General features: G+C 50.0%; 1 protein-coding gene and 1 long non-coding RNA gene across 2 annotated transcripts in view; one reads left to right on the top strand and one right to left on the bottom strand.

Annotated features, from left to right (window-relative positions):
- Nucleotides 1–2,728: 2,728 nt before the first annotated feature.
- ITIH5 (inter-alpha-trypsin inhibitor heavy chain 5) overlaps nt 2,729–26,502 on the bottom strand; it is a 75,089-nt gene continuing 51,315 nt past the window's right edge. Inside the window, exons 8-14 of the mRNA XM_072825885.1 lie at nt 16,808–16,976; nt 13,437–13,746; nt 10,528–11,087; nt 8,457–8,510; nt 6,290–6,406; nt 4,737–5,114; nt 2,729–3,764 (exon numbers count right to left, since the gene is read on the bottom strand). Coding sequence (XP_072681986.1) covers nt 3,481–3,764; nt 4,737–5,114; nt 6,290–6,406; nt 8,457–8,510; nt 10,528–11,087; nt 13,437–13,746; nt 16,808–16,976 — 1,872 coding nt within the window. The 3' untranslated portion in view covers nt 2,729–3,480. The remainder of the gene's footprint in view (nt 3,765–4,736; nt 5,115–6,289; nt 6,407–8,456; nt 8,511–10,527; nt 11,088–13,436; nt 13,747–16,807; nt 16,977–26,502) is intronic.
- Nucleotides 18,646–20,270, top strand: LOC140633404 (uncharacterized). The gene is made up of 2 exons (XR_012031010.1): nt 18,646–18,773; nt 20,106–20,270. It is a non-coding gene; the product is annotated as an uncharacterized lncRNA (long non-coding RNA).

Raw genomic sequence — 26,502 nt, 5'->3', positions numbered from 1 at the left:
ATCGAAGACTGACTGTCAGGCCTGGCAGGATCAAGGAGGTGTCCTTTCCAGCTCCCAGGGCCCTGCAGCCCCAGGCCATGATGCAGTGTCACCCCGGTTTATGTTCCCCAATCCCACTCTGTCTGGTCAGAAGTAGTAAATCATTGAAAAGTCAGAATGGAGAAGATAAAGCACCAAGTATGGGGGGATAAGGAACGTCTTGTCCATTTTATTTGGGAAAATAAATTAGAGAGGACACCCATGCAGATGTTTCTCTTTTTTTCAGATGAGGGAGGGGATAAGGACCCAGGAGGGTACCTGCTAAGACCCCACTCAGTCAACTTTTTGAATGTGCCAACACTGGCTGTGGTGAGAACGCTGAGAGTTATCTCCTCTGACTGCAACACGGTGGTCAATCTCCTTCAACCGCTCACTTGGCACCTCGCCTCCATGTATAGGTGCTCAAGGGAGACAGTGGGGGCCCACGTGGTGAAACCAAGGCAAAGCCAGCAAAATTAATTCTGGAGGTTCAGCCTGGCCTTGTTCTAGGTCTTTCACATAACGTGGGAAAAACCACTCAACTGTACTCTGCCTCAGTTTCCCCACCAGAGAAGGCAATTCCTTCTTTCCTCATTTACTTTTAAGTGGTTATTTTTTTAACTGTGTTTTTTTTTTTTTTTTTTTTTTTTTTTTTTTTTTTTTTAGAGAGACAGCATGGGGAGGGAGGAGCAGAGGAAGAGAATCGTCAAGCAGACTCTTCGTGGAGCAGGGAGCCGGACAAGGGGCTCCATCCTACCATCCTGAGATCTCAATCTGGGCCGAAACCAAGAGTCAGATGCAGAGGCCACCTGGACGCCCCTACATTTACTTTTTATAAAGCTTGTTATCCACAACACACATCACCAACAAAAATACTATGTTTTCCAATTAAATTACAAAGTCCTAAGTATAACACGGCTGTGGAGTTTTTTGGAGATACCACAGTCTCAGGCTAAAATAAACCAATTAATGGTAAATAACTTTTGCAATAGAAAGACACAGTACAGGGCAGCCCGGGTGGCTCAACAGTTTAGAGCCACCTTCGGCCCAGGGTGTGATCCTGGAGATCCGGGATCGAGTCCCACGTCAGGCTCCCTGCATGGAGCCTGCTTCTCCCTCTGCCTGTGTCTCTGCCTCTCTGTGTCTCTCATGAATGAATAAATAAAATCTTAAAAAAAAAGAAAGAAAGAAAGACTCAGTACAAAGAGGGGAAAAAAGAAAAGTGGGATTTGCCTAAAGTAAAAAGATTAACAGAAAAGCTCAACCTTGATACCCAAAAACCATTTTTTTTTTCAGTGTAAGAAAGTGAGGGATACCTCTCTGGAATATTCTTCTCTGCTCTTAGAAAGCAGCAGTAACTGGTAATGTGCAATAACAGCCTTCCCTCCAGTCTTTCTTTATTCTTTCTTTCTTTCTTTCTTTCTTTCTTTCTTTCTTTCTTTCTTTCTTTCTTTCTTTTTTTTTTTTGAGTAATGTCTACACCCAATGTGGGGCTTGAACTCACGACCCTGAGATCAAGTGTTGCTTGTGGCTGGGTGCCACTCCCCCTGCAGCCCCGAGACCTGGACCTGGACGGTCGATCACTGCCTCAACACTGACAGGGTGGGCCGAGTCCCTAGGTTGGCGGGACATCTGCCCAGCGGGGGCCGAAGTTACGTAACAGGGAGGACCTGGGGGAGCCTGACAGTGGCCCAGCCGGTACCCCTGGTGCACACATCTCCTCTTCCTCTGAGCTCTGAGCTATGGACGCTTCTGTCAGCAGTCTGGGCTGGTGTCTTCACACCGCTGGCCTGAAAACAGGCAGCTGAGTCTGGGAAGATGGGAGTCAGAAAACCCAGAGCTGGCGGGGCCGGGCCTGGTGGGTGCACCAGAGGGACACCGCGTCTCCGAGACAGAACTTCCCCCACCCCCGCTGCACTAACAACCTCCTGAAGCCGCCTGGTCCGACAGGAACATGTGGATGTCATTTTGCTGCTCGAATGTGCCCCATGGGAGGGTAAATACGATAAACAATTTTCTTGACTCTGATTTCCCTCCAAGTGCTAAGTATGGTTCCATGTCTCCTGAAAGCTCGCTCTGGAGTCACTCCCGACTGGGAGAAACCTCTTGTGAAGCCAGCACAAAAGCTTTTATTTAGTTCAGCCTCACGTTAAAATATTCCATTTCTCCAACCCAAATCTTCCTTTTCTCTGCCATGTGGCTTGAGTGGCACCTGTGTCCACCTGCGTCCTGGCCACGCTCTGCACCCAGGGAGGACCAGGCTTTGCTGAACCCCGGTGGCCCCAAGAAGACCAAACAGAGCAAAGGCAAGAACTGGCGAGGAGGCAGGGTGGGGGGCCCCTGATGCCACCCTCAGCCTCGCTTCCCCGGGATAGCGTGATGGGCTGTGGGGTGGAGGGGAATCCCGCCATGAGAAGGGTGGTGCTCCCTGACTCTGAAGCCCCCGCCACTGATTTTAACCTTTGCCTCGTGGGATCAGATTGCTTGTCCAGGTTCTGGGACCAGGTTCTGGGACCCGTTCTTGGGCTGATTTCCTGGCTCGGCCTGAGACACGGGAAAGCTCCTCAGCTGTGTAAGCACGCCTTCTGCCGAGAACCTGCGAGCCAGGACCTGGAGCAAAGAAGGCCAGAATTCTGACAATGGGAGAAGAGCGCCAAGTCCAAGGTGGGCCAACGCTCCAACCAAGACGGGCCTGTAAAAAACAGCCACATGGGGTAGTCCTTTTATTAGCTTACCGGAATAAACAGGAGAGCACCCATCGGCACCGTTGAGTGGTTTACAAAGCCCACTAGACGTCAGCATCTGGGATGCAGATTTTCTATTTTCAGCCAATTTGTTTTTAATGAAAATTCACTTTCCAGGGCAAGATACCACAGCAGGAAAAAAAAAAAAAGAAAGAAAAGAAAAAAAAAATAAAATCCTCTCCTAAGAAAAGACTTAATTGCTTACAATGATCAAATCTACGAGCTATTTGCCTGACCCATGGCCTAGGCCCCATGAGAGGTCCCCCCGAGGCAGAGGCTGACCACACATCTGGAGAACACGGTGGCTCTGAGAGGACGGAGTCCTAAGCATCAGCGTGAGGTGCAAAGCAGAGCGCCCAGACTTGGCCGTTTGCACGGAGAGAAGCAGCTTTGTGGCAACGTCCCTTTGGACAGGCTATGGGGACAGAGACGCAGACCTCTTGCTTTTAAGTATGACTTTTGCCCCTGGGGGCTACCGGCTTTATGGTCCAGAGGGAGGGGGGAGGCAGGCTGGGGCAGTGGCAGGAAACAACAAGCTCCCTCCCGGGCCGACTCTGCCCTTTGCTCCAGTGGACATCCGGCCTGCCCGCCGCCAGGGGTAGGTCGCAGGTGGCAGCAAACAGCCGGGATGCCAGGCACCTGCAAGCGACAGGAACCGCACCGGGGGGTCCCCGAAGACCACATCCCTGTCCGCACGCTGAAGTCACAGCTGTTGGCGTCAGAGTGCCCTGGACGGTCCCAGGCCAAACGAAGTCTCGGAGTCGAAGGGATGGGCTGCCAGGTAATCCTTGTACGCCCCGTCTATCAGCTCGGCCGCGTTGTTCCTGGCGAACCAGCAGTCAACCTGCTCCTCCCCGTTGTAGATTTTCCGTTGTTTCCAGACCACCGGGACCCGGTGTCCTTTCACCTTCAGGACGGTCTCGGGCTGCTCGCCGGCCTGGGGGTCCTTGCCGAGCCCGGCAGGCTCCTCCGTGAGTCTGGCCTCCTGGTTCAGGAACTGACCTGGCAGGACACAGAAAGGCACCGGCTCTAAGTCGGGGGCAGGGCACCCTGGGCTGCAAGAGCCGATTTCGGTGTAGGCCACGGGTGACCAGCCAGCACACGGGCCTCAGGGGCCGCGACCCCGCCCGCCGTCCTGGGCTGGACTCCCCGGCATCAGACCCGCATTGGGAGGACGCAGATTCGGGGAGTGCGAGGCTGGGCTCGCGGTGGCCTCCTCTCTGGAAGCCGTCCAGCTGCGGACACTGGACAGCTGCCTAACGATGAGGATAGACAGCTATCCACGGCGTCCTCGGGAACTGGGAGACGGGGACGGGACGGACACTCAGGGAGGAAGGCTGGGTCTCTCCCCTCCCCGGGGCTCCCAGTCCCCTCCTCGACGGTGCGCTCGGTGGGAATGGCAGTCGGTTTGGCCTGTTTCCGATCCGCATCCCCGGAATTCTGCAGGTCAAGTGAGGGCACCGCCGAGGCCACAGCAAGACCGGCCTGCGTGTGGGAGAGGCGGCTCATGCTTGGCAGCGAAGCCGGACAGAAACACAGCCAGCTCCAGCGCCAGGAAATCCTGCTTTCTAAACTGGGCCCTGGCGGCAGCTCACCCTTCACCATGGGCAGGGGGCCCACAGGGCCTACACGTGGCCCGCAGGAGGGGACCGCCTGCGGCCCGGAGCCGGGCGGGGACTCAGGCCTGGTGCTGGGCCGTGCACTGCCCTGTATTCGCTTCTTCTCACTGAGTCAGGAGCCAGGCCTTGAGAGGAGGACTCAGAAAGTCTTTGCTCACTTTCCCAGAAGGCCAGTGAGAATTCACTGATATGGCTGTTCCAGAAAGTCACTGGGGCAGGGGGCGTGGGGTTGGGGGGCAAGACCTGTCACTCCACCACCGCATTTCTCAATTAAGCTAAACACATGGGCTGGTATCAGCCTCGCTTTGGGAAACGGAGCTCTACACCCCGCACCGGCGTGAGAGCAGCTGCCTACCTAACAGCCCGTGGCAGTTGCCAGAGAGGCCTTTGCTGTTGGAGATGTAGAAGCCCAGGTGGTTTCGCTGGTAGGGGGCTGGCTTTTTGTACAGGTGAATGAGGATGACGAAGGCGATGGTGTTCTGGATGGTAACGGTGACGTTGGCATTGGCGGACACAGACACCTCCAGCCCCCGACTCCCCGCCACCGCACTCTGGTTGCAGGGGAGGACCAGCCTGTCCCCACCGTCCAAGATGACTCTGTTGGGCGTGATCTCCAGGTAAGACCTCTCGGGCTTATTGACGAGGATGGTGATGGTGCGGAAGTATGTGCGCTGCTTCTTGTGGCCGCCTGGGGGAGCCGGGGCCCCGATCAGCTCTCCATTCACGGTCACGCCTGGAAGGCAGAGGGGACGAGGGCAGTGGTTAGCGCACCATCCCACCAAGGGGACGAGGGCAGTGGTTAGCGCACCATCCCACCGTCAGGCTAAAGGCATCTCATAGATTTTCCTTCCTCCTCTGGCCTTACTTCTGTGTCTCCAGCACCATGAAGTCTGACTCACAGGTATGTGCCCCTCTGTCCTACTGAATGGCTGTGTGCATGCGTGCAGGTGTGCGTGACATCGTCCCTATGTTGGAGCAGGGGAACGAAGATGTGGACTTGCCTTCCCTGGGGCAGGGGGAAAGGGGGAAGGAGAAATCCGAGCACGAGCAGAGGCCAGCTACTGCAGCCTGGAGGCTCCAGGCATCTCTGGCCGTTTCTTCACAGACACCATGCTGATCACAGAAGTGCCAGGAACAGGCCCCTAGGAAGGTGGGCACCTGCAGGGAGGGGTACGGTCAGGCCCCCATCTCGCTGCTGAGCCTGAGTTAGGATGCGCGGAGACTTAGCCCGAAGGCTCGGAAGCCTTGCAAGGGAACAAGGTGGGAAAGGAGCCCCGGGATCACGTATTAGGTGATTACACCACAGGTGTCACCTAGCCTTCCAGAAACGCCACAGAGCCATCCCTCAGGCACTGTTCCCTGCGGGTGACTCGAGACCTCTTATACCCAGCCCCTCTACAGCCTGCAGGAGATCGGAGCCCTTTTCACCTCTGCATTCGATGCACACAGAGCTGGAGGCTTAGCCTCACGTCACGGAGGAGCTGGGAGAGACGGCTTGAGGGCTCCAGCCTTCCTGCCATCACAGTTTTGGAACGGAAAGACGTGCCGACAATAATCGATCGTGAATCTATGCAGCCCCTGGGCGTTCACAGAACCACTTCACATCCGCTATTTCATCCGGTCTTCACAACAGCCAGTGAGAGTGGCAGAGCGAGTACCCCTGTCCCCAGGTTCCAGGGGAGACGTGTGCCCAAGGCTCAATGAGTTAAGCCAGAGCAGGGCTTCCAGCCGTCGTCCTCCTGACTCTAGCCCCGCACGCAGTCGGCTTCCTTTAATTAAGCCCCCACGATCCTCGGGGAGTGTCTGTCATGTGGGCCCTTCTGTACATGGACATCCGTCCCAAGAACAGAGGGGGCCCTCACACCTACCTCGCCCTTGCCCGGAGGTCGCAGGGAGCGTGGAACTTACCAGAGTCCGCGTGGTCAGAGACGAGCCTTAGGATGTCGCCCGGCTGCCCATCAATGTTGAAGCAGACGGTGAGCTTGCTCAGGGGGAAATCCACGACAAAATGGGGATCTCCATCCACTGCCCGACCAGGAAAAACCAGGAGAGAGCAAGAGAGACATTTACTGGGCGCCTTCCATGTGTGAATACTCCCTCCCACTTGCTCACGCATGATTGGCTCGCCTGTCACTGATCCTCGACGTCAAAACGAGGAAGGGGACTGGGGGGGCAAAGGGACACACCTGGGGTACAGGGTCAGCGTGTGAGGGGTGTGAACTCGGGTCCCCTGAATACAACAGGATGCTCCTTCCACCCCACTCAGGTCAAAGAAAATCATTTCCTTTCTCCTTTGACCCCCCGAGGGAAGAGCTGTGGATGCAAACCCTCCATCTCCAGTGACCGGAGCACCACAGCACTAGATGCACAGTGGCCAGGCTCCACAGTCCCTACATGACAGTGACCGAGCCCAATGGGGGTGGGGGGTGAGCACGAAGGCCACAGAGTCACTGGGTGCTGGAAAAGACGGTCAGCGATGACCCTGCAAACCCCTCCTCTGGGGCACGTGGACCTAAACACTCTCATGGGTTTGTCCACAGATAAGACCACAGAGTGTGGCCAGTCTCTGTTCCTTGCACATTCTCCTCATTTTTGCCTCTGGACAACAGACACGAAGGGCCTTGCCTCCGGCCGTGCAGACAAAATAATTCCCGACCGTCTACATCAATTCTCTTCCCTCACTGGAGAGTTAGTTCCTTTCTAACTTTTATGCCAAATGCAGCGTGTTTCTGGATGCCTCTGCGCATCACGCGCATATGCTCGTGCACGCATCTGCATACGGTCAGTCTTTTCAAGTCGCGAGCAAATTAATGTCCTCGGTGTAACTGCTAAAAACCAAAACAAAACAAAAAAACTTTCTGTCTCCGTCAGTCACGACTCAGAAAGGCCCATGAAAGAATCTGGCTGAAGTCACTGTGAAGTGCCTCGGGCACCCTACGACACACGAAGAAATACAAGGTGGTCTTTTGTAGATGAGAAAGAAAAAAAAAGACACCCATCAGAGGTAAAATCCTAGTCCGTATTTTTGGCACTCTCCAGGTACGAACATTATGTGACAATTCTGGAGCCTGGTTGGCTCAGTGGGTTAAGCGTCTGCCTTCGCCTCAGGTCATGATCCCGGGTCCTGGGATGGAGCCCCGAGTCCAGCTCTCCTTCCCCTTGCCCTTCCCCCCTGCTCGCTTGCTCTCTCTCTCTCTCAAATAAATAAAATCTTTAAAAAAAAATTATGTGACAGTTCTTTGAGAGTTTCTTGAGCTCACACCACATCATTTCTACTCAAATCCTCCAAATCCTTTTACACGGAAAGATGCCGCTTGTTTCAAAAAGGAGAGGACGGGTCTGAAAGTCATTATTCCATGCCGCATCCATGGGGAGAGTCTCCTCGCATTCCACAAAGCATGTGCGTGCGCAAAAGAGTTGTCCTCTTCGCATCGGAGCCCGCGAGCATCCTCTCCGCATGGCTAACTTCTAGAACGTTCCTGGCTCTGCGATCTGGCCCGTCGAGCATATCAGCAACAAGGCAGTGATACCCACAGAAGATGACGTGTGTTCTTTGCAGGACCTTTGAGGACTAAAACTCTGCCTTTGTGTTGTTAGTCTGCCTGGATGTTCCTCATAATCCCAGGAAGCTGGCCGAAGGAAATTTTATGCTATTTTTATTGGTCTTTCCCTTCTAAAGCCAAAGATTAAAATAACAACAATAATAATAGACTCTGCACATCACAGATATCCGTAACACGGGCAGCGGGACGCACGTCCCCTTCGCATCTCTTGAAACAAGTGACTTTTAAGCTCAGTAATGATGGAAAGGTGCCTCTGCTCTGCATGTGCCCCCCCCCCCCCCCCGTCAGGGCTGCCGGGCTCCCTGGGGCCACAGCCTCGCCTCGGTGTTTGCAGGACGGATCCCTCCCCCTGTTCTTAGAACTGCCTCTCGCTGCTGCCTTTTGCTGAACAACCGTGGGTCCCGTGTCGTGCTCTAGGGGCTGGCGTTTTACTGGCTTCGGGGAACTCCTGGTGATCCACCTGGTAAACATCTCAGCCCTCAAGGGACACACAACCACAGGCTTTTCCTTACCTGACGTTCTGGAGACCTTAATTCTTGGGCTGTACGGTTTCTTGAGAGCAGGTCCTAGAAGGAAGGAAGAGAGCCACCATTGTTATTCATTAAGGGGGATGAGGGCAGAGGCACAGACAAGAGGTCCGGGGTGAGTGAAACACAGCTCTCGAATGCACCTGTGGTCATTTAAAAACATCACCTCTTTGGTTTTATTTTTTTTGTTGTTTTATTTTATTTTATTCATGAGAGACACACAGAGAGAGGCAGAGACACAGGCAGAGGGAGAAGCAGGCTCCATGCAGGGAGCCCGACGCGAGACTCGATCCCGGGTCTCCAGGATCACACCCTGGGCCAAAGGCGGCGCTAAACCGCTGAGCCACCCGGGCTGCCCAACATCACCTGTTTTAACCAAGGAGCTGGGCCTCCCAACACACAAGTGAAGGCGTACCACGTGAACACTGGGTTATTTTATTCCTTTATACATTAGGTCATATTCTTCCTAAGATTTCTGCATACATCATAAGAGAAAGCAAAGCTAATAATAATAATAATAATAATAATAATAATAATAATAATAATAGAAAACATTCTATCCTACTAACGAATAGTTATGGGCTGGGAGTACAGCTGTCCAATGGATACAGAGGCTCAGGTTTGCAAGTTGAAAACAGTCCTGGAGACCTGTGAATATGTGTCACACTACTGAACTGTATACTTCGAAACGGTTAAGATGGTGAATTGTGCATTGTTGTTTTTTTTTTTCAATTTAAAAAATATAAAAATGTAAAAATAAAAGTAATAATCCAGATAGAGTTATCATCTGAATCCTTCAATAAATGGCTACTCCTACATCCCTCGCAGCAGAGGGATCTAGTATTTGTGGAGTGCTTGCTATGTGCCGAAGACTTGACGCGTCTAATCCTTGCAATGGCCCTTCAGGGGGATGCTTAGGATCTACATTTCATAGACCAGGGAACAGAAGCCCAGAGAGGTTCAGACACCTGCCACGTGCCACACCGCAGAAACAGCGGGGGCTGGGTCCTCCCGTTCCGCTCTCCCTACCACACCCAGGTGCTGCTCAGGGTTTAGGACCTGAGGAATAAATGAGACAGTGTTTGCAGGCCCTGGGTTCATGTCAATTCCCTCCCCTTAGGAGATGTGAACTTGGCCGGAATTCAGTAAACTTGTTGCACATATGAAGCACCCTCTTTTCCACAAACCGTTATTACTGAGATTATACGGCTGTGCTTTGGCAGAACTACTTTCCCCTCTCCTTTTCCTGTGCCTGTCGCTGCTGATTTCCCCCAACGAGACGGCCTGAGACTGGTAACGACAGTTTCTGTGTAGATTCTGAGTGATAAGCACGCAAAGGATGAATTCTCTCGAGGATCCAGAGCGTCCTCCCTCACATACGTTCTCAAGACAATAAAAAGCAAGCATTAGGCACGTCTGCGGGGCTCAGGGGTTGAGCATTTGCCGTCGGCTCAGGTCGTGACCCTGGGGCCTCGGGATCGAGTCCCACATCGGGCTCCCTGCATGGAGCCTGCTTCTCTCTCTGCCTGTGTCTCTCTGCCTCTCTCTGTGTGTCTCTCATGAATAAATAAATAAAATGTTTTTTTAAAAAAAAAAAGGCATCGCAGGGGAAAGTGTTCTGACATTCCACAAAGCGAGTGTGCCGCGGAGCGAGTGGGGTCCCACCCCCCAGGGGCTGTGTGTCTCCACTCGCAGGGCTGAGCCCCAGGTGCCCATGGCTGGTGAACGTGCACGCCCGGGGGTAAGCGGGCCCGGCTCTGGAGGCTCACAGATGGAGGAGGGCACTTGGGAACGCATCTGTGTTCACCCCTCTGTTCAACCCTGGTGCCTCCAATACGGCCTCGTCCGTGGGCCGCACCCAATGTTGCTGATTGATCAGCAGATGGACTTTATGGGACAGCATTTCCGGGACTAATGCCTCATTTCTCTACAGATCCACTCTTTGCAGACCCCGGAGTGTACGACGGCCGCTGAAGACCGGGCACAGCATGATCTGAGCCGGGGAGGGACAGCAGGGGGCCCCGGCAGTGCACCTGCCGCCCCGGAGGCTGCTCACCTGGCTGCGGGCTGGCGCCCCGCAGGCTCTGCACCAGGGCCTCCGGGCCGGCGGCGGCAGCCGTGCCCAGCGCATCCCCGGGCTGGTCCAGCCGCAGGGCCGACCTCTGCAGGTGCATGGCCGTGAGCGGGGTGAGGAAGCGGTAGGCCACGGCCAGGGCCTGCGCCTTCTGCCGCGCGCGCTCCTTCTCCGGCCCGTCGCCGCCGTGCAGCCAGGAGCTCAGCAGCTCACGCACCGTCAGGTAGCCCCACAGCCGTTCCACGTGCTTGGGGCCCCCCGCGCCACCGCCCTCGGGCCCGGCGCTTCCTGCCACGCCATTCCCCACCTCCCGGGGACCCACGGGCACGTCCGTCTTGAGGATGACAAATTTCTTGCTGTTGCTAGCCGTGACTTCCACGTGCAGCTGCTCCGCACTGCTGTCCGCCAGCTTCCCCGCAATGACGATCTCCGAGCCGTTGAAATAGTTGGGGAACAGGGTCCTGGTGGTCTGCTCCACCGCGGCCCGCGGGTAATCCACCCGGATGTCCGAGAGGAGAGGGGTCCTGATCTCATCGTAGAACCTGCATCGTCAGGAGGGACGCAGGGAGACAGTCAGGGCGAGCTGGGGCTGCAGGCCACCCAGGCCCCACCTGCCAGGGGACCGCGGGTCTCAGTGGCCCGCAAGTCCAACACCACCCAGCGGAGCGCAGGGGCCAGGAGGCCGGGCAGCGGTAGCTTGAACACCTCCCTGTGGCAGAGAACTCGCCATCCCACAGGCTTCCCGCCTCCTTTCCACTGCTCTGACAGGGAGGAGGCGTCCCCTGGGGTAGGTCACAGGGCAGTTCCCACCCACGGATCTCTGCTCTGCTTCTGGAGCAACACCCCACGAAGGTGTCTAATCCACCTTCAACATTCAAATGCTTCAAAACCACAGGCATTTAAATGTCTGACAGACACTGCCATGTGCGCCTTGAAATGTCCTCTTTGTGTCACCTCGTTGATCCCCCCACTCCTGTCCTCAATCCGTAACTATTCTTCATATGATACGATTTCGGGCACCCTGAGCTGAGCGGCCTCTTGGTAACTTTCCTTTGTGCACACCTATGCTTCTCAAAAGGGCTCTTAAAACACAATTTTTAGAACCAATCACATATTCCAGATACACTTTGAGCAGCCCGTTATCCTCGAGAAATCTCATCTTGGTCTAACAATAAGCTCGTGTGTAATGCCTCACTGGTTTGCATTGGCTTTTCTCCTGGTTCTCACAATGTTGCTTTTTGCTGCATAAGGGGGTAATCTAAACCCCCTTCCAACGATCTAGACAGCCCAGGCTGTGGAGGTCAGCTCAGCCACTTCCTTGCTGGGTGTCTTGGGCCACGTGACATGACCTCTCTGAACTTCGGTGTCTTCTTCTATAAAGTTGGAATGCTGGAGTAACTGCTTTGGTAGACTATGAGGGGTCCCCTCAAACCCACTTTCCTTTCTTTCCTAACTGAGTTCTATCCAGCCAGCTACCAACTACAATTTTTAGCCTCCACTCTGGCCAAATATGGCCATGGTCTCACCACCAGAATATGAGTACAAGTGATACAGACTGCTTCTGCAATGCTTGCTTGAAATAAAATGGCTTTCTTACTCTGGTTTTCTTTTCTTTCCCCCCTCTTTGGGGCTAGAGTATATTCTATAGAAGTGATAGTCACCTAATTTCAACCTTGCAGTTAAAGACAACGCCTGAGGGGTGTAGAGCAACCAAAGAAGAGGAACAGGAATCTCTGAGTTACTTCATGGAACAGAGTCTAGTGTGTCCAGATATTACAGGAGAGGATCATCTGCATGGAAGCTTCTCTTGGACCCCACTACACTCGCTTCTAGGCTTTCTGTGAGGATCCCCTGAGACAAGAGATGTAGGAAAGTCCGGCGCATGGCAAGTTTGTGATAAATGTTGGGTAATTGATGATGGTTTTGGTAATACAACAGGGCAGTTGGTTTGTTTCAATGTAATTGCTTTTGCTTCTGAGCCCGTTATTGAATCTTATTACACAATGCACTAGATTCTCCCTCTTTGAATATAGTTTTGAATAATTTTGAAAATGTGAGAAGCAAATCTGTCTTTTTATTTAAATCTTTGACCAGAACACTGGGGGAAGGAGGAGAACGGTGGCTAGCCTTATCCCAAGGACCATCTTTACTGCCCACCTTAGAGACCTCCAATTCGATCTTTCATTCATGAATATCCTCTTGAATATGGCTATTAAACAGCTGTGAATCCACCCAAACCTCACTTTTCCTTTTAAGTATATACTATATATACTGTAAAGAAGGTCCAAGCACATAATGCGGCACTAAGTGTCAGCACTTCTTCAAATCAACAGCAAAGCCCACCCCATGTTTGGCAACATGACAGCTGTGGGAAGGCTCCAAACAGAGTTAGAAAAGCTAAGATCTAGCTTCTTCCCCACCTCAGAAAAGAGAATCAGTGGCCAGTTGCAACCAGTACACAGGAAGGAGACAGCACTAACCTCTACATATGCCTCAGGTGGAATTGAGGCAAACACCTTAGACATTGCGTCAGTGCACTGGTGCACTAGCAAGTTTACCAGAAGTATCAAGAAGACAATTAAAATCTCAGCAGCTAACTGAAGACCTAACACACAGTAGGTGTGTTAGCCATCCCGCTGAGACTTTACACTGGTTTGCTCACTCAGTTCTGTCAACCAACCATAATCCTCATTTTACAGATGAGGAAACTGAGCAAGCATAGTCTCAATCATGCCTCAAGTCACAGAGCAGAGCCTAGAATCTGAATCCGGATTGACCTGGGTTAAAAATTCCTTGGGACGTCTCCCAGTGTGATGACTTATGACCACACAACCCTCTGCCCTCTCCCAAGAGCCCAAGTTCCACTGTCTGGAGAAGACAGACATACGGACCCGATGAGCTGTGAACCTGCATCCTCTTCTTCCAGGACCCGCCGTGTGAGACCGCAGTTCTCCAGCGACAGCTTCTCCAGCAGCTTGAAGTCCACGTCATCCCCGATGCCGATGGTGAAGATGCAGACTTGGCCACGGGCAGCCTCCTTGGTGTTGTTGAGAATCTTGAGGGTGTGGGTCTCCCCGACGGTGGGTTTCCCATCGGTCAGAAAGACGATGAGGGACACACTTCGGTCTTCGATGTCATTGTGGGCCACATAGTCATTGAGCAGCTTGATGGCCCTCTGCAGGGCCCCGTTGATGTCTGTGCCTGGGGGACACCAAACACGCCAACTCAAGCATCTGTGCCGCCTCCCTCACTGGGGTGCATGGTCATGGCTCTGGTGCACCCACAACCGTCAGAGCAGTAGCAGGAGGATGTGCATGGGGAGAGAAGTCACCTGCACATACGGGGTGATGCCAGCCTATCTGGACCCCCGGCAAGCGTTTGCTAAATGACTGGGAATGGCACTGAATTATCCTGCCATATCCCACTTCTGAACGTATCTGACTGAGAAGTCTTCAATACCTTAGTGTCAAAAGTTCCTACTCCTCTTCGGGGACTAGCTTTGCAAAGGGCGGGGGCGGGAGGGAGTTGGACCCAGGAATTTGGAGGGAGAGCAAATCCCAGAGGGAAAGAAAGGGCACTGAATGAGGAGGTGGGGTCAACCCTGGAAGGCCTCTGTTTTCTCTACTTGTCAGAACCGCCACAAAGCAAAGGCTTTGAGTTTTACACCTGTCAGCCCTCTCATTTCTCCCTTAGAGCTGTTGGGCTTGTCACCAACAGCTCTGGCTAAAGTTGGACAGTGTCTGTGGCCATCGTTACACCGGCATCTGCTTGGTAGGCAGAGAGATGGGTGGGTGGCGGGTTGAGGTGGACACTGCCGGCCAACATGAGCTTTCAGATTACCTAAGAATTTCATTTGGGGACACTGTTGCTGTTCTTTCACCTAGTAAAATTGAGAGTAAATACCTGCTTCCTTTCCCTGCCTCCAGTGGGTTCTTCTTTTCCTTAATGGCTTTACTGAGATAAAATTTACAAACAAAATTTACATAAAATTGTGTCACTTTACGTACACAATTACAATTACTTTTAGTACATTTATAAAGCTGTAGACCCATCACCACAAGCCATCACCCTGTCCTGAGTGAGGTTTGTCCACCCACAAAATGCACCATGTTTGAGTGAACCAAATCATTTCTCCCAATTGCTTCACATTCTCCAGAATTTCTGGCTAAAAAAAAAGATGTCTAGGTCTGCAAACATATCAATAATTCTGAGATGCACACAGAATCTGAAGATAAGGGAAAGTTATAGCTCAAACAGTACTTAACATTTCTTTGGGCTTGTTATCTTAGCTTTCTGAGCACCCAGCCCGTTTCACCTAACCTCTGGATGGATGAGCCTGGACAAAAAGGCAGGTGTTTATCCTCCCTTTAATCTAGAACTTGGCAATGGTGTCAAATCTTTCATTCTACTTTAAGGCCAAAGAGAGCCCAAGCAAAGGGACAGACTTAGCTTTCCTAGTCCCAGGCACCAAGGCACAGCAGGGCATTAAATCAAACCTATGTGAACCCTGGGCAGAAATGTCCTGCTCTCTTAAGAATAGGGAGGGGCTCTCCACAGGGAGCTGACCCAGCCATCCCACTGAGAGCCCACCCAGGTCATCAGAGGACCCAAGAGCACCAGAGGGAGGGGCTGCTTGGGTGAAATGACCACATCTGACACTGAAAGAGGACTTCCCATGTGCCAGCCACCGTTCTAGGCACTTCAAATATTTTAACTGATTTTATCCTCATCACAACCCCATTACTGTCCACATTGGAAATGGGTAAACTCAGGTCCAGACACAGTAAATGGCTCGTAGGTGACAGGGCCGGCTTCAGACACAGTCTGGCTTTGGAACCTACGCTCCCAGCCCTGCCCATCCGCTTCTCTGAGAGGAACAGACCAACTTTCTGCTCACCTGTAGAGGTTGGGGTGATGAAATGCTGAGAAAAAAAATAAAGGAGACTAATAAGGTCTCTAAGGTGTGGATTCCAAAAGAACATAATACACACCAGCCGTTTCCTAAAGCTCTATCCCTACACCCAATGCCAACACACACACACACACACACACGCACACGCACACACACACACACACCATTCTAAGAGTGAGTAGTGCCGCTGAAATGCATTCAACTTAACAAACACTCATGGAGCACGAGCTATACACATCAGGTCCTGTGCTGGGAACCAGGGCCCTTTGAAGATGAAGAACACTTTCCTCCCTCCAGGACTTGACTGTCCTGTTGACTTCCTCCCAAATCATTAAATCCAATCTTTTTTCTCTCTCATCAACCATAAATCAGTCCCTAGACCACACTGTTGTACAGACAGGTAGGAAATCCCACGGCTAGTCAGAGTTCCAGCCAAACAAGATTGAGTTCTAAACAAAGTTCATCTTAGAGATCAGAGCTTCATCGTGGAGAGAAAATAATACCTAGGTGAAAGATGAGAAGTCGGAAGAAAACTGACCTGGGTGTTTTCTATGTTCCCCAATAACCAAATGAGAACCAACTGAGACACTAAACCCAGGAGATGACATCCCTGTAAAGGCCCTTTAGAAAGGGCAGAGAGAGTCTTGAGGAGTTTCCATAAATGCTCCAACACCTGTCATGGGTCCACTGAACTGGAGACAGAGATGGCAGTGAGAGTAAGCCCCACATGTCCTGAGCTGAAGGAGCCTGCCTCTAGCACAGCTGGGTGACGTATGTCCCGATTCTCTCCTCTCCCTAGAACCTCGTATGACCTTTCCATCCTTCACACTCTCCCCTGGGCACCACACCCAAGGCAAGTGCACAAAGACTCAGAGCCCATCACACTTTCCGTGCACATCATGTCCCAGGGCACCCAGGATTCATGCTCTGCTCGCTGGCACGGCTCTGCCAATACAATGAATGGTTCAGCACTGTGGTCCCAACTGCGACCTCCTAAAATGCTAACGTTCAAGCACACAAAACACCAAACCTTCTCATTGGCTTGGATCCCTCACCCAAGAGCGACTGACAAAAACAGCTCCATTGTTCGGATCCGTGAGATAAACCAGGAAAGGTTCCAAAACCTATCAAGTATTTCCCCCCTACCTTACCTGACCATCTCAGTTTGGGCCTGGAAGATGAGACGTTCCAGACGTGGTGCTCAGGGAAACGAGCTTCTGGGAAAGCACTCACCTTTATCTCCTTTCCTGCAATCAGCTTCAGCTTTCAAATCCTCTTCTCTTGGCAGAAAATTAGCAACTCACTTATGATCGCCTCAAAGGCAACATGACAACAAGGACTGGTGTTTACCTCCAGTGGGCGACATGTGGTGAATATAGATTTTGCCATCTCTCACGTTGTCGGGAGTAACTGACACCAAATGGTCCTTCCACACTTTGATGCGGTTGGAAAATCCGATGATACTGAAGTGATCCTGGGGTCGCAGGTCGTGGAGAATCGTGAACAGGGCATCCTTGGTCTAAACCGACACAGAAGCAAAACCAATCACAGCTGATCCCATTAGTCCTCGCGTCTCCTGGCTTGGAAACTGTACACCGGGAACAATCCCGGGGTTAAAATTAAGGGGCTGAGACGTAAAGGGACTTGGATAAATGTCAGCAGAGCTTTGTCACCTCGCTGGAAAAAAAACTGTTACAATTATACAAGACACGAATAGGTGTTTAATATATGAAATGTCACAGGTAGCTGCAAGTCCTGGTGTCTCAGGCCTCCCTACGGTCACAGCGGCGATCCTGTTGACCTGGAAGGTTCTCTTCCTCTGCTGGACACCCATTTGTCACCTGCCGAGCTCCTCTTGTCACTCACTCTTCAAAACCCAGCTTATCAGCTATATCCTCCACCTGAAACATTTCCCACCTCCTCCAGAGAGAGCTGGTCCCCTCTCCTTTAGGCTAGTTAGCACTGCCCTCAAAATGTGTGTGTTAGGAAGTGCACACTTCCCCAGTCCTGATGATTTGCTTTTTACCTTTGTCCCTTACTATACCGTAAGCTCTTGGCAGGCAGCTTCCACTCATCTTCACATGGCCCTGTGCACAGGGGAGTCCCCGACACACGGGGCGCGGAGACAGGGGTTCAGTGAATGAATGCATGCATTAACAGTTTACGAATCGTTAGACTAAAGGTATAAACAATAAACACCATAGGAATTTGAGAGAGAAGGAAAACTTGGAGGGGGGGCCTGCGGCAATAGGAGAAGACTTCACAAGGAAGCAGGGATAGGAGGGTAATGGAACCGGAGAACTTGAAAGCCTTGGAAGGGCATTCTGGAAAGCAGTAAAGACAAGCGAGTTCAATGAATAAATGACGGGGGGAGGAGGAGTGGAGGGAGAGAGAGAGGTGTGTGGAATGCAGAACACTGCACAAGTACCAAGGAAGTCAGAGCGACCACTGTCCCCACCCCAGAGAACCACAGAGGGATAATACGGAGAAGGATGATGTGTAGGAAACACAGGACCGACTGCTAGATCGTGTTCAAGTAAAAATAAATCAGAGAATTACAATACACAGATGTGGGTGGGGTGCCCTAAGTTGACTCGGTGTCAGCCGGGAAGCGGGCAGAGCGTAGACTCCTCACCCTTCCTTGCACTCGGAGCCCACGCGGCCAGGCTCCCAGCCCTGCAGTGTGGCCTCTGGGCAGCCTGGAGGTCACAGCTGCAAGGGGACCAGACTGCAGCACCCAGCACCGCTGGGAGCCCAGCTGGAAGGCAGGCACTTGGAAAAGCTCCCCTCACCCCACCCCCGTGGGAGCTCAGTGCCAGCTCTCGGCACTTCCCCGGGGTGGGGGCCTGGGCAAGGAGGAGTCCGTTCGAAGACTGGGGTCTGTGTAGCTGCTGGCCTCCTTAGGGATCCTTAAATACTGTGCTGAAGAGCTCCAGAGGGGCCTGCCAGGCTCCTCTGCCCCTGCTTTCCTCCCATTGTGATGGATATTCTGCTTGGGGATTGCAGTCCCAGCCTCCCCGCCCTCCTCCCCTAACTCGCAGCCTCGGGTTTCTTATGACCTTGTAAGGCCACAGCTCGCATACCGTCTTGGGCACCGAGGGCGGGCAGGCCAGCGGGCTCACATGGCTCCCCTTCCAGTTGCACTGGGACTTTCTGGATGGCCTCCCCGCCTCATCCCAAGGGGCCTGGGTAGACCCTGCCACTGCGGCCTGCAGCCAGCACCAAGCCTGGACGCTCTGTGGGTTCTTACTCTCTCCTTAGATGGGCTGACAGCCCTGGGAGCTCTGCATTCTTGGAAGGCTTGAAAGGCAAGCAGGTGAGTGTCCAGACGGAAGACTGCAGGTGGGTGGACTTCAGCTGGTATTTCTGCACGCTGTGTTTACATGCTGAAGATTAACACAAACCTTGCCAGACTTTCCAAGACTACCATCCAGAGAACAGGGTAAGCACATTCCAGAAAGATCAGAGGAAGCCCAGAAAGGCAGAGAATGTGCAGCCCAAGCTTGTTGGAAGGCCTGAACTACCCGGAAGGCAAAGAGGTGTCACAGGACGGGGCTTGGTCTAAACTCTGAAGGGCCAGGATGACAACCTAAGGAGACCTGTGGACACCTCAGGCACGGGCAGAAAGATGAGGATGGTCACCACCCATCCCCCAGGGATGGGACCTAAAGGGAAAGACCCCAGATGTCCCACCAAGCCATGTTCCCTGGCCTTCTTCCCTGCCCCCAGAGGGCCACTTACTGCCCTTGCACACTAAAAAGAAACCTGCCCGCTTGAGACCCAGAACTCCAAGACACACCCCCTGAAGTGAGGATCCCTGGAAATTAATCTGTTAACAGGTGACCACAGGACACTGTGCCAATGTGTTCCTTGGAGACCTTTTAAAATAGGTCTATACAATTTACGATTACGTACTTTGTATATTCGGTGGCGATTAAAACAACTGTTGGCTGGGTGTGATTAGGGAGGAAGGCTGAGCGCCTGGCACTGCAAAGTTACTCTTATTCTTCGGGGTCATAAGAGGACTCCTGGTGTGTCCCCACCGTTCATGTCTATTCTCAGGGACGGGGACAGGGCTTTCTGGGGAAGAGAGGTTCAGGTCACTGTATCCAACTACCAGGTGGTCAGCCTGTTGGGGAGGAATCAGTAAGTCTTGGGGAGAGAGGGTGAGTGGGAAGAAGCCGGAAAGCCCGACCCTGTGCAGAGAGAGAGGAAAGTAAGGAGTAAGGAAGATCCGACTGAGGAAGAGGAGAGAGTCCTTAAAGAGATCGCCCAGCCCCAGAGGCAGCGCGTCTCCTCTGTGGGTAGGTGTCACTTTCTGGAGACATCAGTCCATGGACACAGGCACCCATACATCCCTGCTGACCAGAGAGGGCAATCTGCAGACACCGGTCCACTTACATGACCAGAACACTCCAGATGGTGTCTGGACTGAAGAAAGATGAAAAAGGTCCACAAATACAACTAATAAAATAAAAGGACATATTTCTTACCACTCGGGTGGTGAGGAAGTAAGTACATTGGCCTGCAAGGTCATTAAAGACGCCTCTTGGTCCTAGCTATCTAGAACCACCAAGAATGGGGACTGTGCTCTGCCTGAAACTATTTTATGGAGGTGAATTCCTCTTCTCTTGTGTGCTTTCCTTAGGTTACCAGGAGGAAGCATTTCCTTTCAAAACAAGGCCTCAGAAGTTCATTCCAGCTCTGCCTTGGGGTTATTCTTAAGTCTTTTAATCTCTGTCCTTAAATTTAAGTACCTCGGGAATAAGATGGATATAAATAACTACAAATAAACTCTGTTTCAGATTTTCCATCCATTCAGCATGGTTGGCTATGGTCCCCCTGTTCTAGTGGATCTTCAGGAAAGAAACTTATATGGTATCCTCTGATGGCATCCGTGCAAAGGGCAGCGCGGGGACCCTCGAGATCGAGTAGGCTGACCTTCGGGAGGGCTACGATCAGGGAAGAGAGTGTCCAGGACGCAGCTCTGTCCTGTGCATTGTGGGTCCCTGTATAAAACCAGGGCAAGGGATGGGAACTTCCTCTCCCTCTTCCCTACAAAACTGAACCCTAGCAGCTGTGGGCTCTTGGCACAGCCCTCAATGGGGTGAGCATTCCACTGCGCTAACTACCATGGTGAATGACCATGCAACATCTCACAAGCAGGGAAGTGCTATATAATAAGACCCTCAGAGTGAAATGTCAGTGGAGCCCATGACGAACCCAGCTGCCTGCCCGACCCTTGGTACCACGTCCATCAGGGTTCCCGAGGATGCAGGTTTTCTCAAATATTTCTGTGTCTGCACCAAACCACACTCGACAGGAAATAACTCTGACACAGAAGGCCTTTTGTCCCACAAAGTCTGGGTTCTTGGACATAAAACAAGGGGAGGCCATGACATCATAGATGAAATCCAAGTTCAAGGGTATCAGATATTAGCCATTCTATGTTTCCAGCAGAATGGTCGTGCTGTTCTCCTGAGCCGCGCTATCATTTGCCTCATTCTAAAATGTTTACCAAGAAGTGGATATTTTCCCTTTCATTTTTCCACGTGGTCCTTTTGAATGAACCTAAGAGAAAAATCGCCTATGATAAACAGCTTTAAAAAAATCTCACAAGGAAACTTAAGCCCTTCTCACCTCTGAGTTGGGCCACAAATGAGAATTGTGATCAACAGATACACACCATGAAAACAGTCCTAAGTTTCTGAGAGAGAATCCTGGGAAATGGACTAGGTCCACTAGAAACTCTGGCTATGGGTCAGCCTTCTCCCTTTCCTAGGTGAGTACAGGTAATGGGGAGAAGGGAGGAGCTCATTTATACTGTCCTCCTGTTAGCCTGCAGTCCTTCCTGACAACAGCAGCGGGGAGCCCTCAATGCTGGGGTGTCCTGTTCCTGGGTGGCACCCAGTATGTCCTTGCAGTCATTCTATGTGAAGCGACAGGGCACAAGTAAAAAAAAGTCTGAGACTCAGGGGTGCCTGGGTGGCTCAGCTGGTTAAGTGCCCAACTCTTAGTTTCAGCCCAGGTCATGATCTCAGGGTCATGCATGGGATGGAGCCCTGAGCTGGGTTCCATGTTCGGTGGGGAGTCTGCATGGGATTCTCTCCTCCTCTCTCTGTCCCTCCCCCTGCTTGCTCTCACTCTCTCTCTCTTAAAAAAATAAATAAATAAATAAAAGTCTGTTACTCCATGAAAGCTGGCAACATCAGATCCTTACTGCGACCTTAAAGTGCCTATTTAGGCCCTCAGGAGGAGAACAGATATATAGCCATCCCAGCATCTGCCTGCATACTCCACGGGCTTCCACGTATGGCGCTCCCTGGAGTCAGGGTCATGGTCAAGACCCCAGTAACCACAATGTGCCAGGAGATGTTGCAGCCCACGGGTATCAGTTATACTTCAGGGAGAGTATTTCAAGACCATGGTATCTCAAGATCACAAAAAGTCCATAAAAAGCAACAGAACTTTATATTTACACATGACAAGTCTTTCAGTGATTCGAAGGAAAGTTTTTTGAAATCTTACTGTGATTGACCCACCAAATTATCAATTTTTTTAATCCCAACTTTAGAAGCAAGGTAATAAATTGAGTGATAAAGACTGGTTCTCCATAACATATTCATCTCTGTATCATTTACACTTAAAAAAAAAAAAAAAAAACTAGCCACAGATTGGTTTCAGAGAAGAAACTAAAATGTTAAAAAATACTGTTACTCCACTAATTGCAGAACTCAAGAGGTTCTGTAAACTCACAAAGGAAACCAGTGATCACACAATGCCTCTTTTCACCTCTCTGTCACAAGTACTCCCTAAGACCAACCTCATTATATAATTTACATGAAAATTTAAATTTATATAATTTACATGAAATTTATATAATTTACATGAAAAATAAAAATTCTCAACTATAAGACACAAAGCATTAGAAAAAAAAAAGTGTCTCTGTCAGAGTTGAGGGATCTTGTTGAAAGAAACTAAAACTTTTTTTCTATTGGCCAATATGTTCTTTACAGAAAGAGCAAAAACTAGGAAGTTTGCTTTACATAAATGGAAAATTTGGAATAGAAGTCATCACATCTAATACTTTCAAAGTTTAGTAGATGCTAAATAGTAACTTAAAATTTCACCCAGAAGTAAATGTAAAAAACACTATTTCTTTGGTCTCCACATTTTAATGCTCACACTATTATGAAGGGAATATTTAAATTAAGCAAAATCCTAAGACTCCTGTATTTAAAAATGTGTAATTTTATGCTGTAATTTCCTTTACTGTTTAAATTCTAATTTCAAATGCTCTTTCAGGGCAGTACTGTGCTAGGCTATGTTGCAGCTCTGTTCCGATTACCTAATTACTTATGTGTTTACCCAATCTGTGTAAAAATATAAAGTGGTGGTTATTTCATAGAGAAAAGCACCTTTTTAGCCTAAATATAGATATTACTTCAGGACTGAATCTAAAAGAAAATGATCGTTATATATTCTGGCTAAACCAAAAAAAAAAAAAAAAAAAAAAAAAGCCTGAATTGGTTTCGATATTAGAACATCCTTTGCAATATAAACATAATCACATTTCATAAGTCTTTGTGCTGGAGTAACATTGATTTAACTTGAGAAGCAAAGGATCTCTCATGTTAATACGCTCTGGCTAACGTTAAGATCCATGACCTAATGTTTTGACTTTTTTTTTTGACAAATGTATGAAACATTTGCCTAATAATGTCATTGTACATTTTTCTAAAAGACTCTCTGCCAATAACACTAACCTCTTTGATTCTTTAGGGATTAAGCACATCCATTGTTCAGGCTTTGTGTATAAATAACTCAAGACTCAATTCGCTTCTCCTCGTAGGGAAGGTTGATACTCCTCAGGGTTTGCTCTCATGGTCCATCCCCTACTTCCCACTCTGGCCAAGGAGGCAACCTTACCACTTCTACCTGTAGGGTCCAGGTGTTCATCTGCAGGATGTAAATCTAACAGGAAGTAAATAAGAGCATGCTGACCACGAGATTTTCACCTACGTTTACACATCTCCTTTGTAAACCTGTGTCCTTCACCCATGTTCTGACACACCTCCTGACCATCTTGATGGAATCCTCAGTTCCCCGTGCTTGGTCTAAATTCCTAAGTTTATATTGCCCAACTGCATGTTTGGATTCTGGAGCCCTGCCTGTTTCATTCTACAGACTTCTTCTGGTGTCTGACTGACTCTTTGACTGCCCTTTGACTCATGCAACTTTCTACTACGTGTGAGTTTGCATGATTCCCTTTTCCCTCGCATGGGTCCACCCTGTGTCACTTGCTATAAATCTCCAGGGATTGGCCTTGACATACATTAAGACCATAACAAAAAGATTGGAGAGGCTGAGAAAAAGCCATGCTAAATGTGAAACAGTGGAACAATTAGCGAGTAAACACAGCATACCAGCACATGTAGATGGTGTACACAAGAACATATTTAGAGGAAATGGAACCATCCCCCACCAGGCAAGGACAGTGAGGACATCCCTGTGTCCTTCATCTTCCCATACTCTTTTCTTTATTTTTATTTTTATTTTTTATCTTCCCATACTCTTATAGACACTGTGAGCCTGGAAAGCGAGAATCTGGTTGCAGGAGGGAAGAGATTCTAAAACCAGATGAACTTTGTTCTTGGGGGTTGGGGAGGATCTTGGTTACTTTTTCTTCTGACTTTTGGTAACACTGACCCTTATCTGCAGAAGGGGACTGATTCCGGAGAGCCTGAGGGTCTGGAGTAGAGAAGGCAAGAGTCTTCCTCTGCCCACTGTTCCACTGGCTATGCTGTCCTTCAAAGGAACCAGGTTTACTGAAGGGTCTCAGGCTCAAATCCCCCACTTCCTGGCAATGGCATATGCACTCTTGTTTCATGGCTTTCTTCATGTTTTTCCTCAATCATGAATTCACTCCCTCCTTTCAAAAAAACTGTCCCATCTTCAAGGACTAATTCCTATGTCACCTCTGGCATCAATCTTTCATTGACTACCCCAAGCTCTTTCCTTTCCTTAAAATTCTTTCCACTATCTACGTGACATGTTAGTTTGATGAACATAGGGTTGTTTCATATTTCTTCTCCCCAGCAAAATTCTAAGGTCCTTTTTTTAAAAAAATTATTTTAATGTAAATTCAATATAATTAGTGTAGAGTGTACTGTTAGTTTCAGAGGTAGAATTTAGTGATTCATCAGTTGCATAGAACACTCAGTGCTCATTACATCACACACCCTCCTTAATGCCTATCCCCCGGTTACCCTACCCCCTCACCTCCACCCCTCCAACAACTGTCTGTTTCTGAGAATTAAGAGTCTCTTATAGTTTGTCTCCTCTCTGGTTTCATCTTATTTTTTCTAAGGTCCTTAATTAGGGTGACTTAAATAGACTTCTCTGGTGTGCACGTGTTTTCTCTTGCTTCCATGCTTTGCACAAGCTATCTATCTCCCTCTGTTTGGCCCCTCTGTCCCTTCCCACCCTACAAGATGACTAACTTCTAAAAGTTAGACCTTTAAGACTCAACCACCCCTGCCCTGATAAATCCATAATCCCCTTCTCCACTCCTACAAAGAACTGATCGGCACCTGCTCTGTGCCATGACTAGACCATACAGGGAGCGCTCTGCATACAACAGTCACATGACTTTTCTTCTCTGAACCCCTCAAGAGAAAAATTCTGTCACATTTATTTTTTTTATCCCCTATGCCTAGTGCCTCTCCCACAGCATATAATCCATATTTGTTTCATTCCTTGAGAATCTGGAGTCTGGAGCCAGAGCCAAGGAGGGATCGGAAGGCAGGATCGAGTGTCCTGAAGGAGGGAAAGGGGAGTCTGCACATTTAGACAGCACTGAGGAATTCCACCCATGTGCAGGTTCCCCCGCCAGCTGGGGGTGGGGGACAGTCCCTGATAAGCACTTCCACATTTGTTATCTCTTTCAATCCACTTGCTTGCATTTGCAGAATTTATCTCGTTGTTACTTGTAGCCAGTTTCCTTTGGGGCTCTCCCCGGCCCTTTACAGAGAAAATCTGCAGATCTGACTGGAGGGACTTGACCACAAAATTGGGATGCCAGAAAGGAGAAGCTGGGCTTTCTGGTCGCACCAGGACCATGCAGTCGGATGCTGGTGACTAAGAGCCTACAACCTGAATGGATTGTGCGGGAGAACTCAGAGCTCTACATTGTTCATTTTCTCTTTGTATGACAGCCACATGGTGCCTTCAACTCAGAGAGCCTCAAAACTTTTTAAATATCATCTCATTTGAGTAAATTTTAACTGCCCCAACAAAAAAGTGTTCTAAATAACTCAGATGCTTCTGACTTACTTAAAATGATATATCATCATCATTGTGGAGGAGCAAAGTTTTTTGAAACAAAAAAACCCAAGTTTTCAGTGGTCACCTCAGGCAAGAACTACTGTGCCCTCTGTCCATCATTTATTTCCTCACATTCTGAATCAGAGTCAAAAACACGTTTTCCCCACTGCCTTCTGTCCCCTGCCCAAAGTCCCAGATCTCTGTTTTGCAATGCATTTCTGACACATGCATCTACTGCTGGCCATGTTTGGACATGAGCAGCTCAGTAGATGTGAATAAATACTACCAACTAAATGATCTCTAGCCATGCCATTAATCCCTGTGGACCAGGGGTCAGCAAACTATGGCCTGGGGGCCAAATCCAAACCTCTGCCTGTTTTTTGACAAACACAGTTTCTTTGCAGATTGCCTATGGCTGCCTCTGTGCTACAGGAGCACAGCTACGCAGTGAGACAGGGACCAGCTAACCTGCAATGTTTAAGATATGTATGATCTGTGGTCATTGAAAAAGTCTATTGACCCCTGTTCTAGAAAACCAGAAAGGGGGAAGCTAAACATTTTTATTATTACCTGGAGTTATGCTTTTAGATATTTACAATAAGGCCTGTAGCCTGAAAAGGTAACACAGGAGTACGGAAGCCTTCCATCATCTACACTTATTTGCTTGATAGCCATATATTGCCTATCTGCGAGACCCTCCAAATTTTCGAGACGTGATC

Source organism: Canis lupus, chromosome 5 (assembly GCF_048164855.1).
Source record: "Canis lupus baileyi chromosome 5, mCanLup2.hap1, whole genome shotgun sequence".
In the NCBI taxonomy this organism is placed as follows: Eukaryota; Metazoa; Chordata; class Mammalia; order Carnivora; family Canidae; genus Canis; species Canis lupus.
The sequence above is the reverse complement of the archived record's forward strand: the minus strand, read 5'-3'. Positions and strand labels throughout refer to the sequence as shown.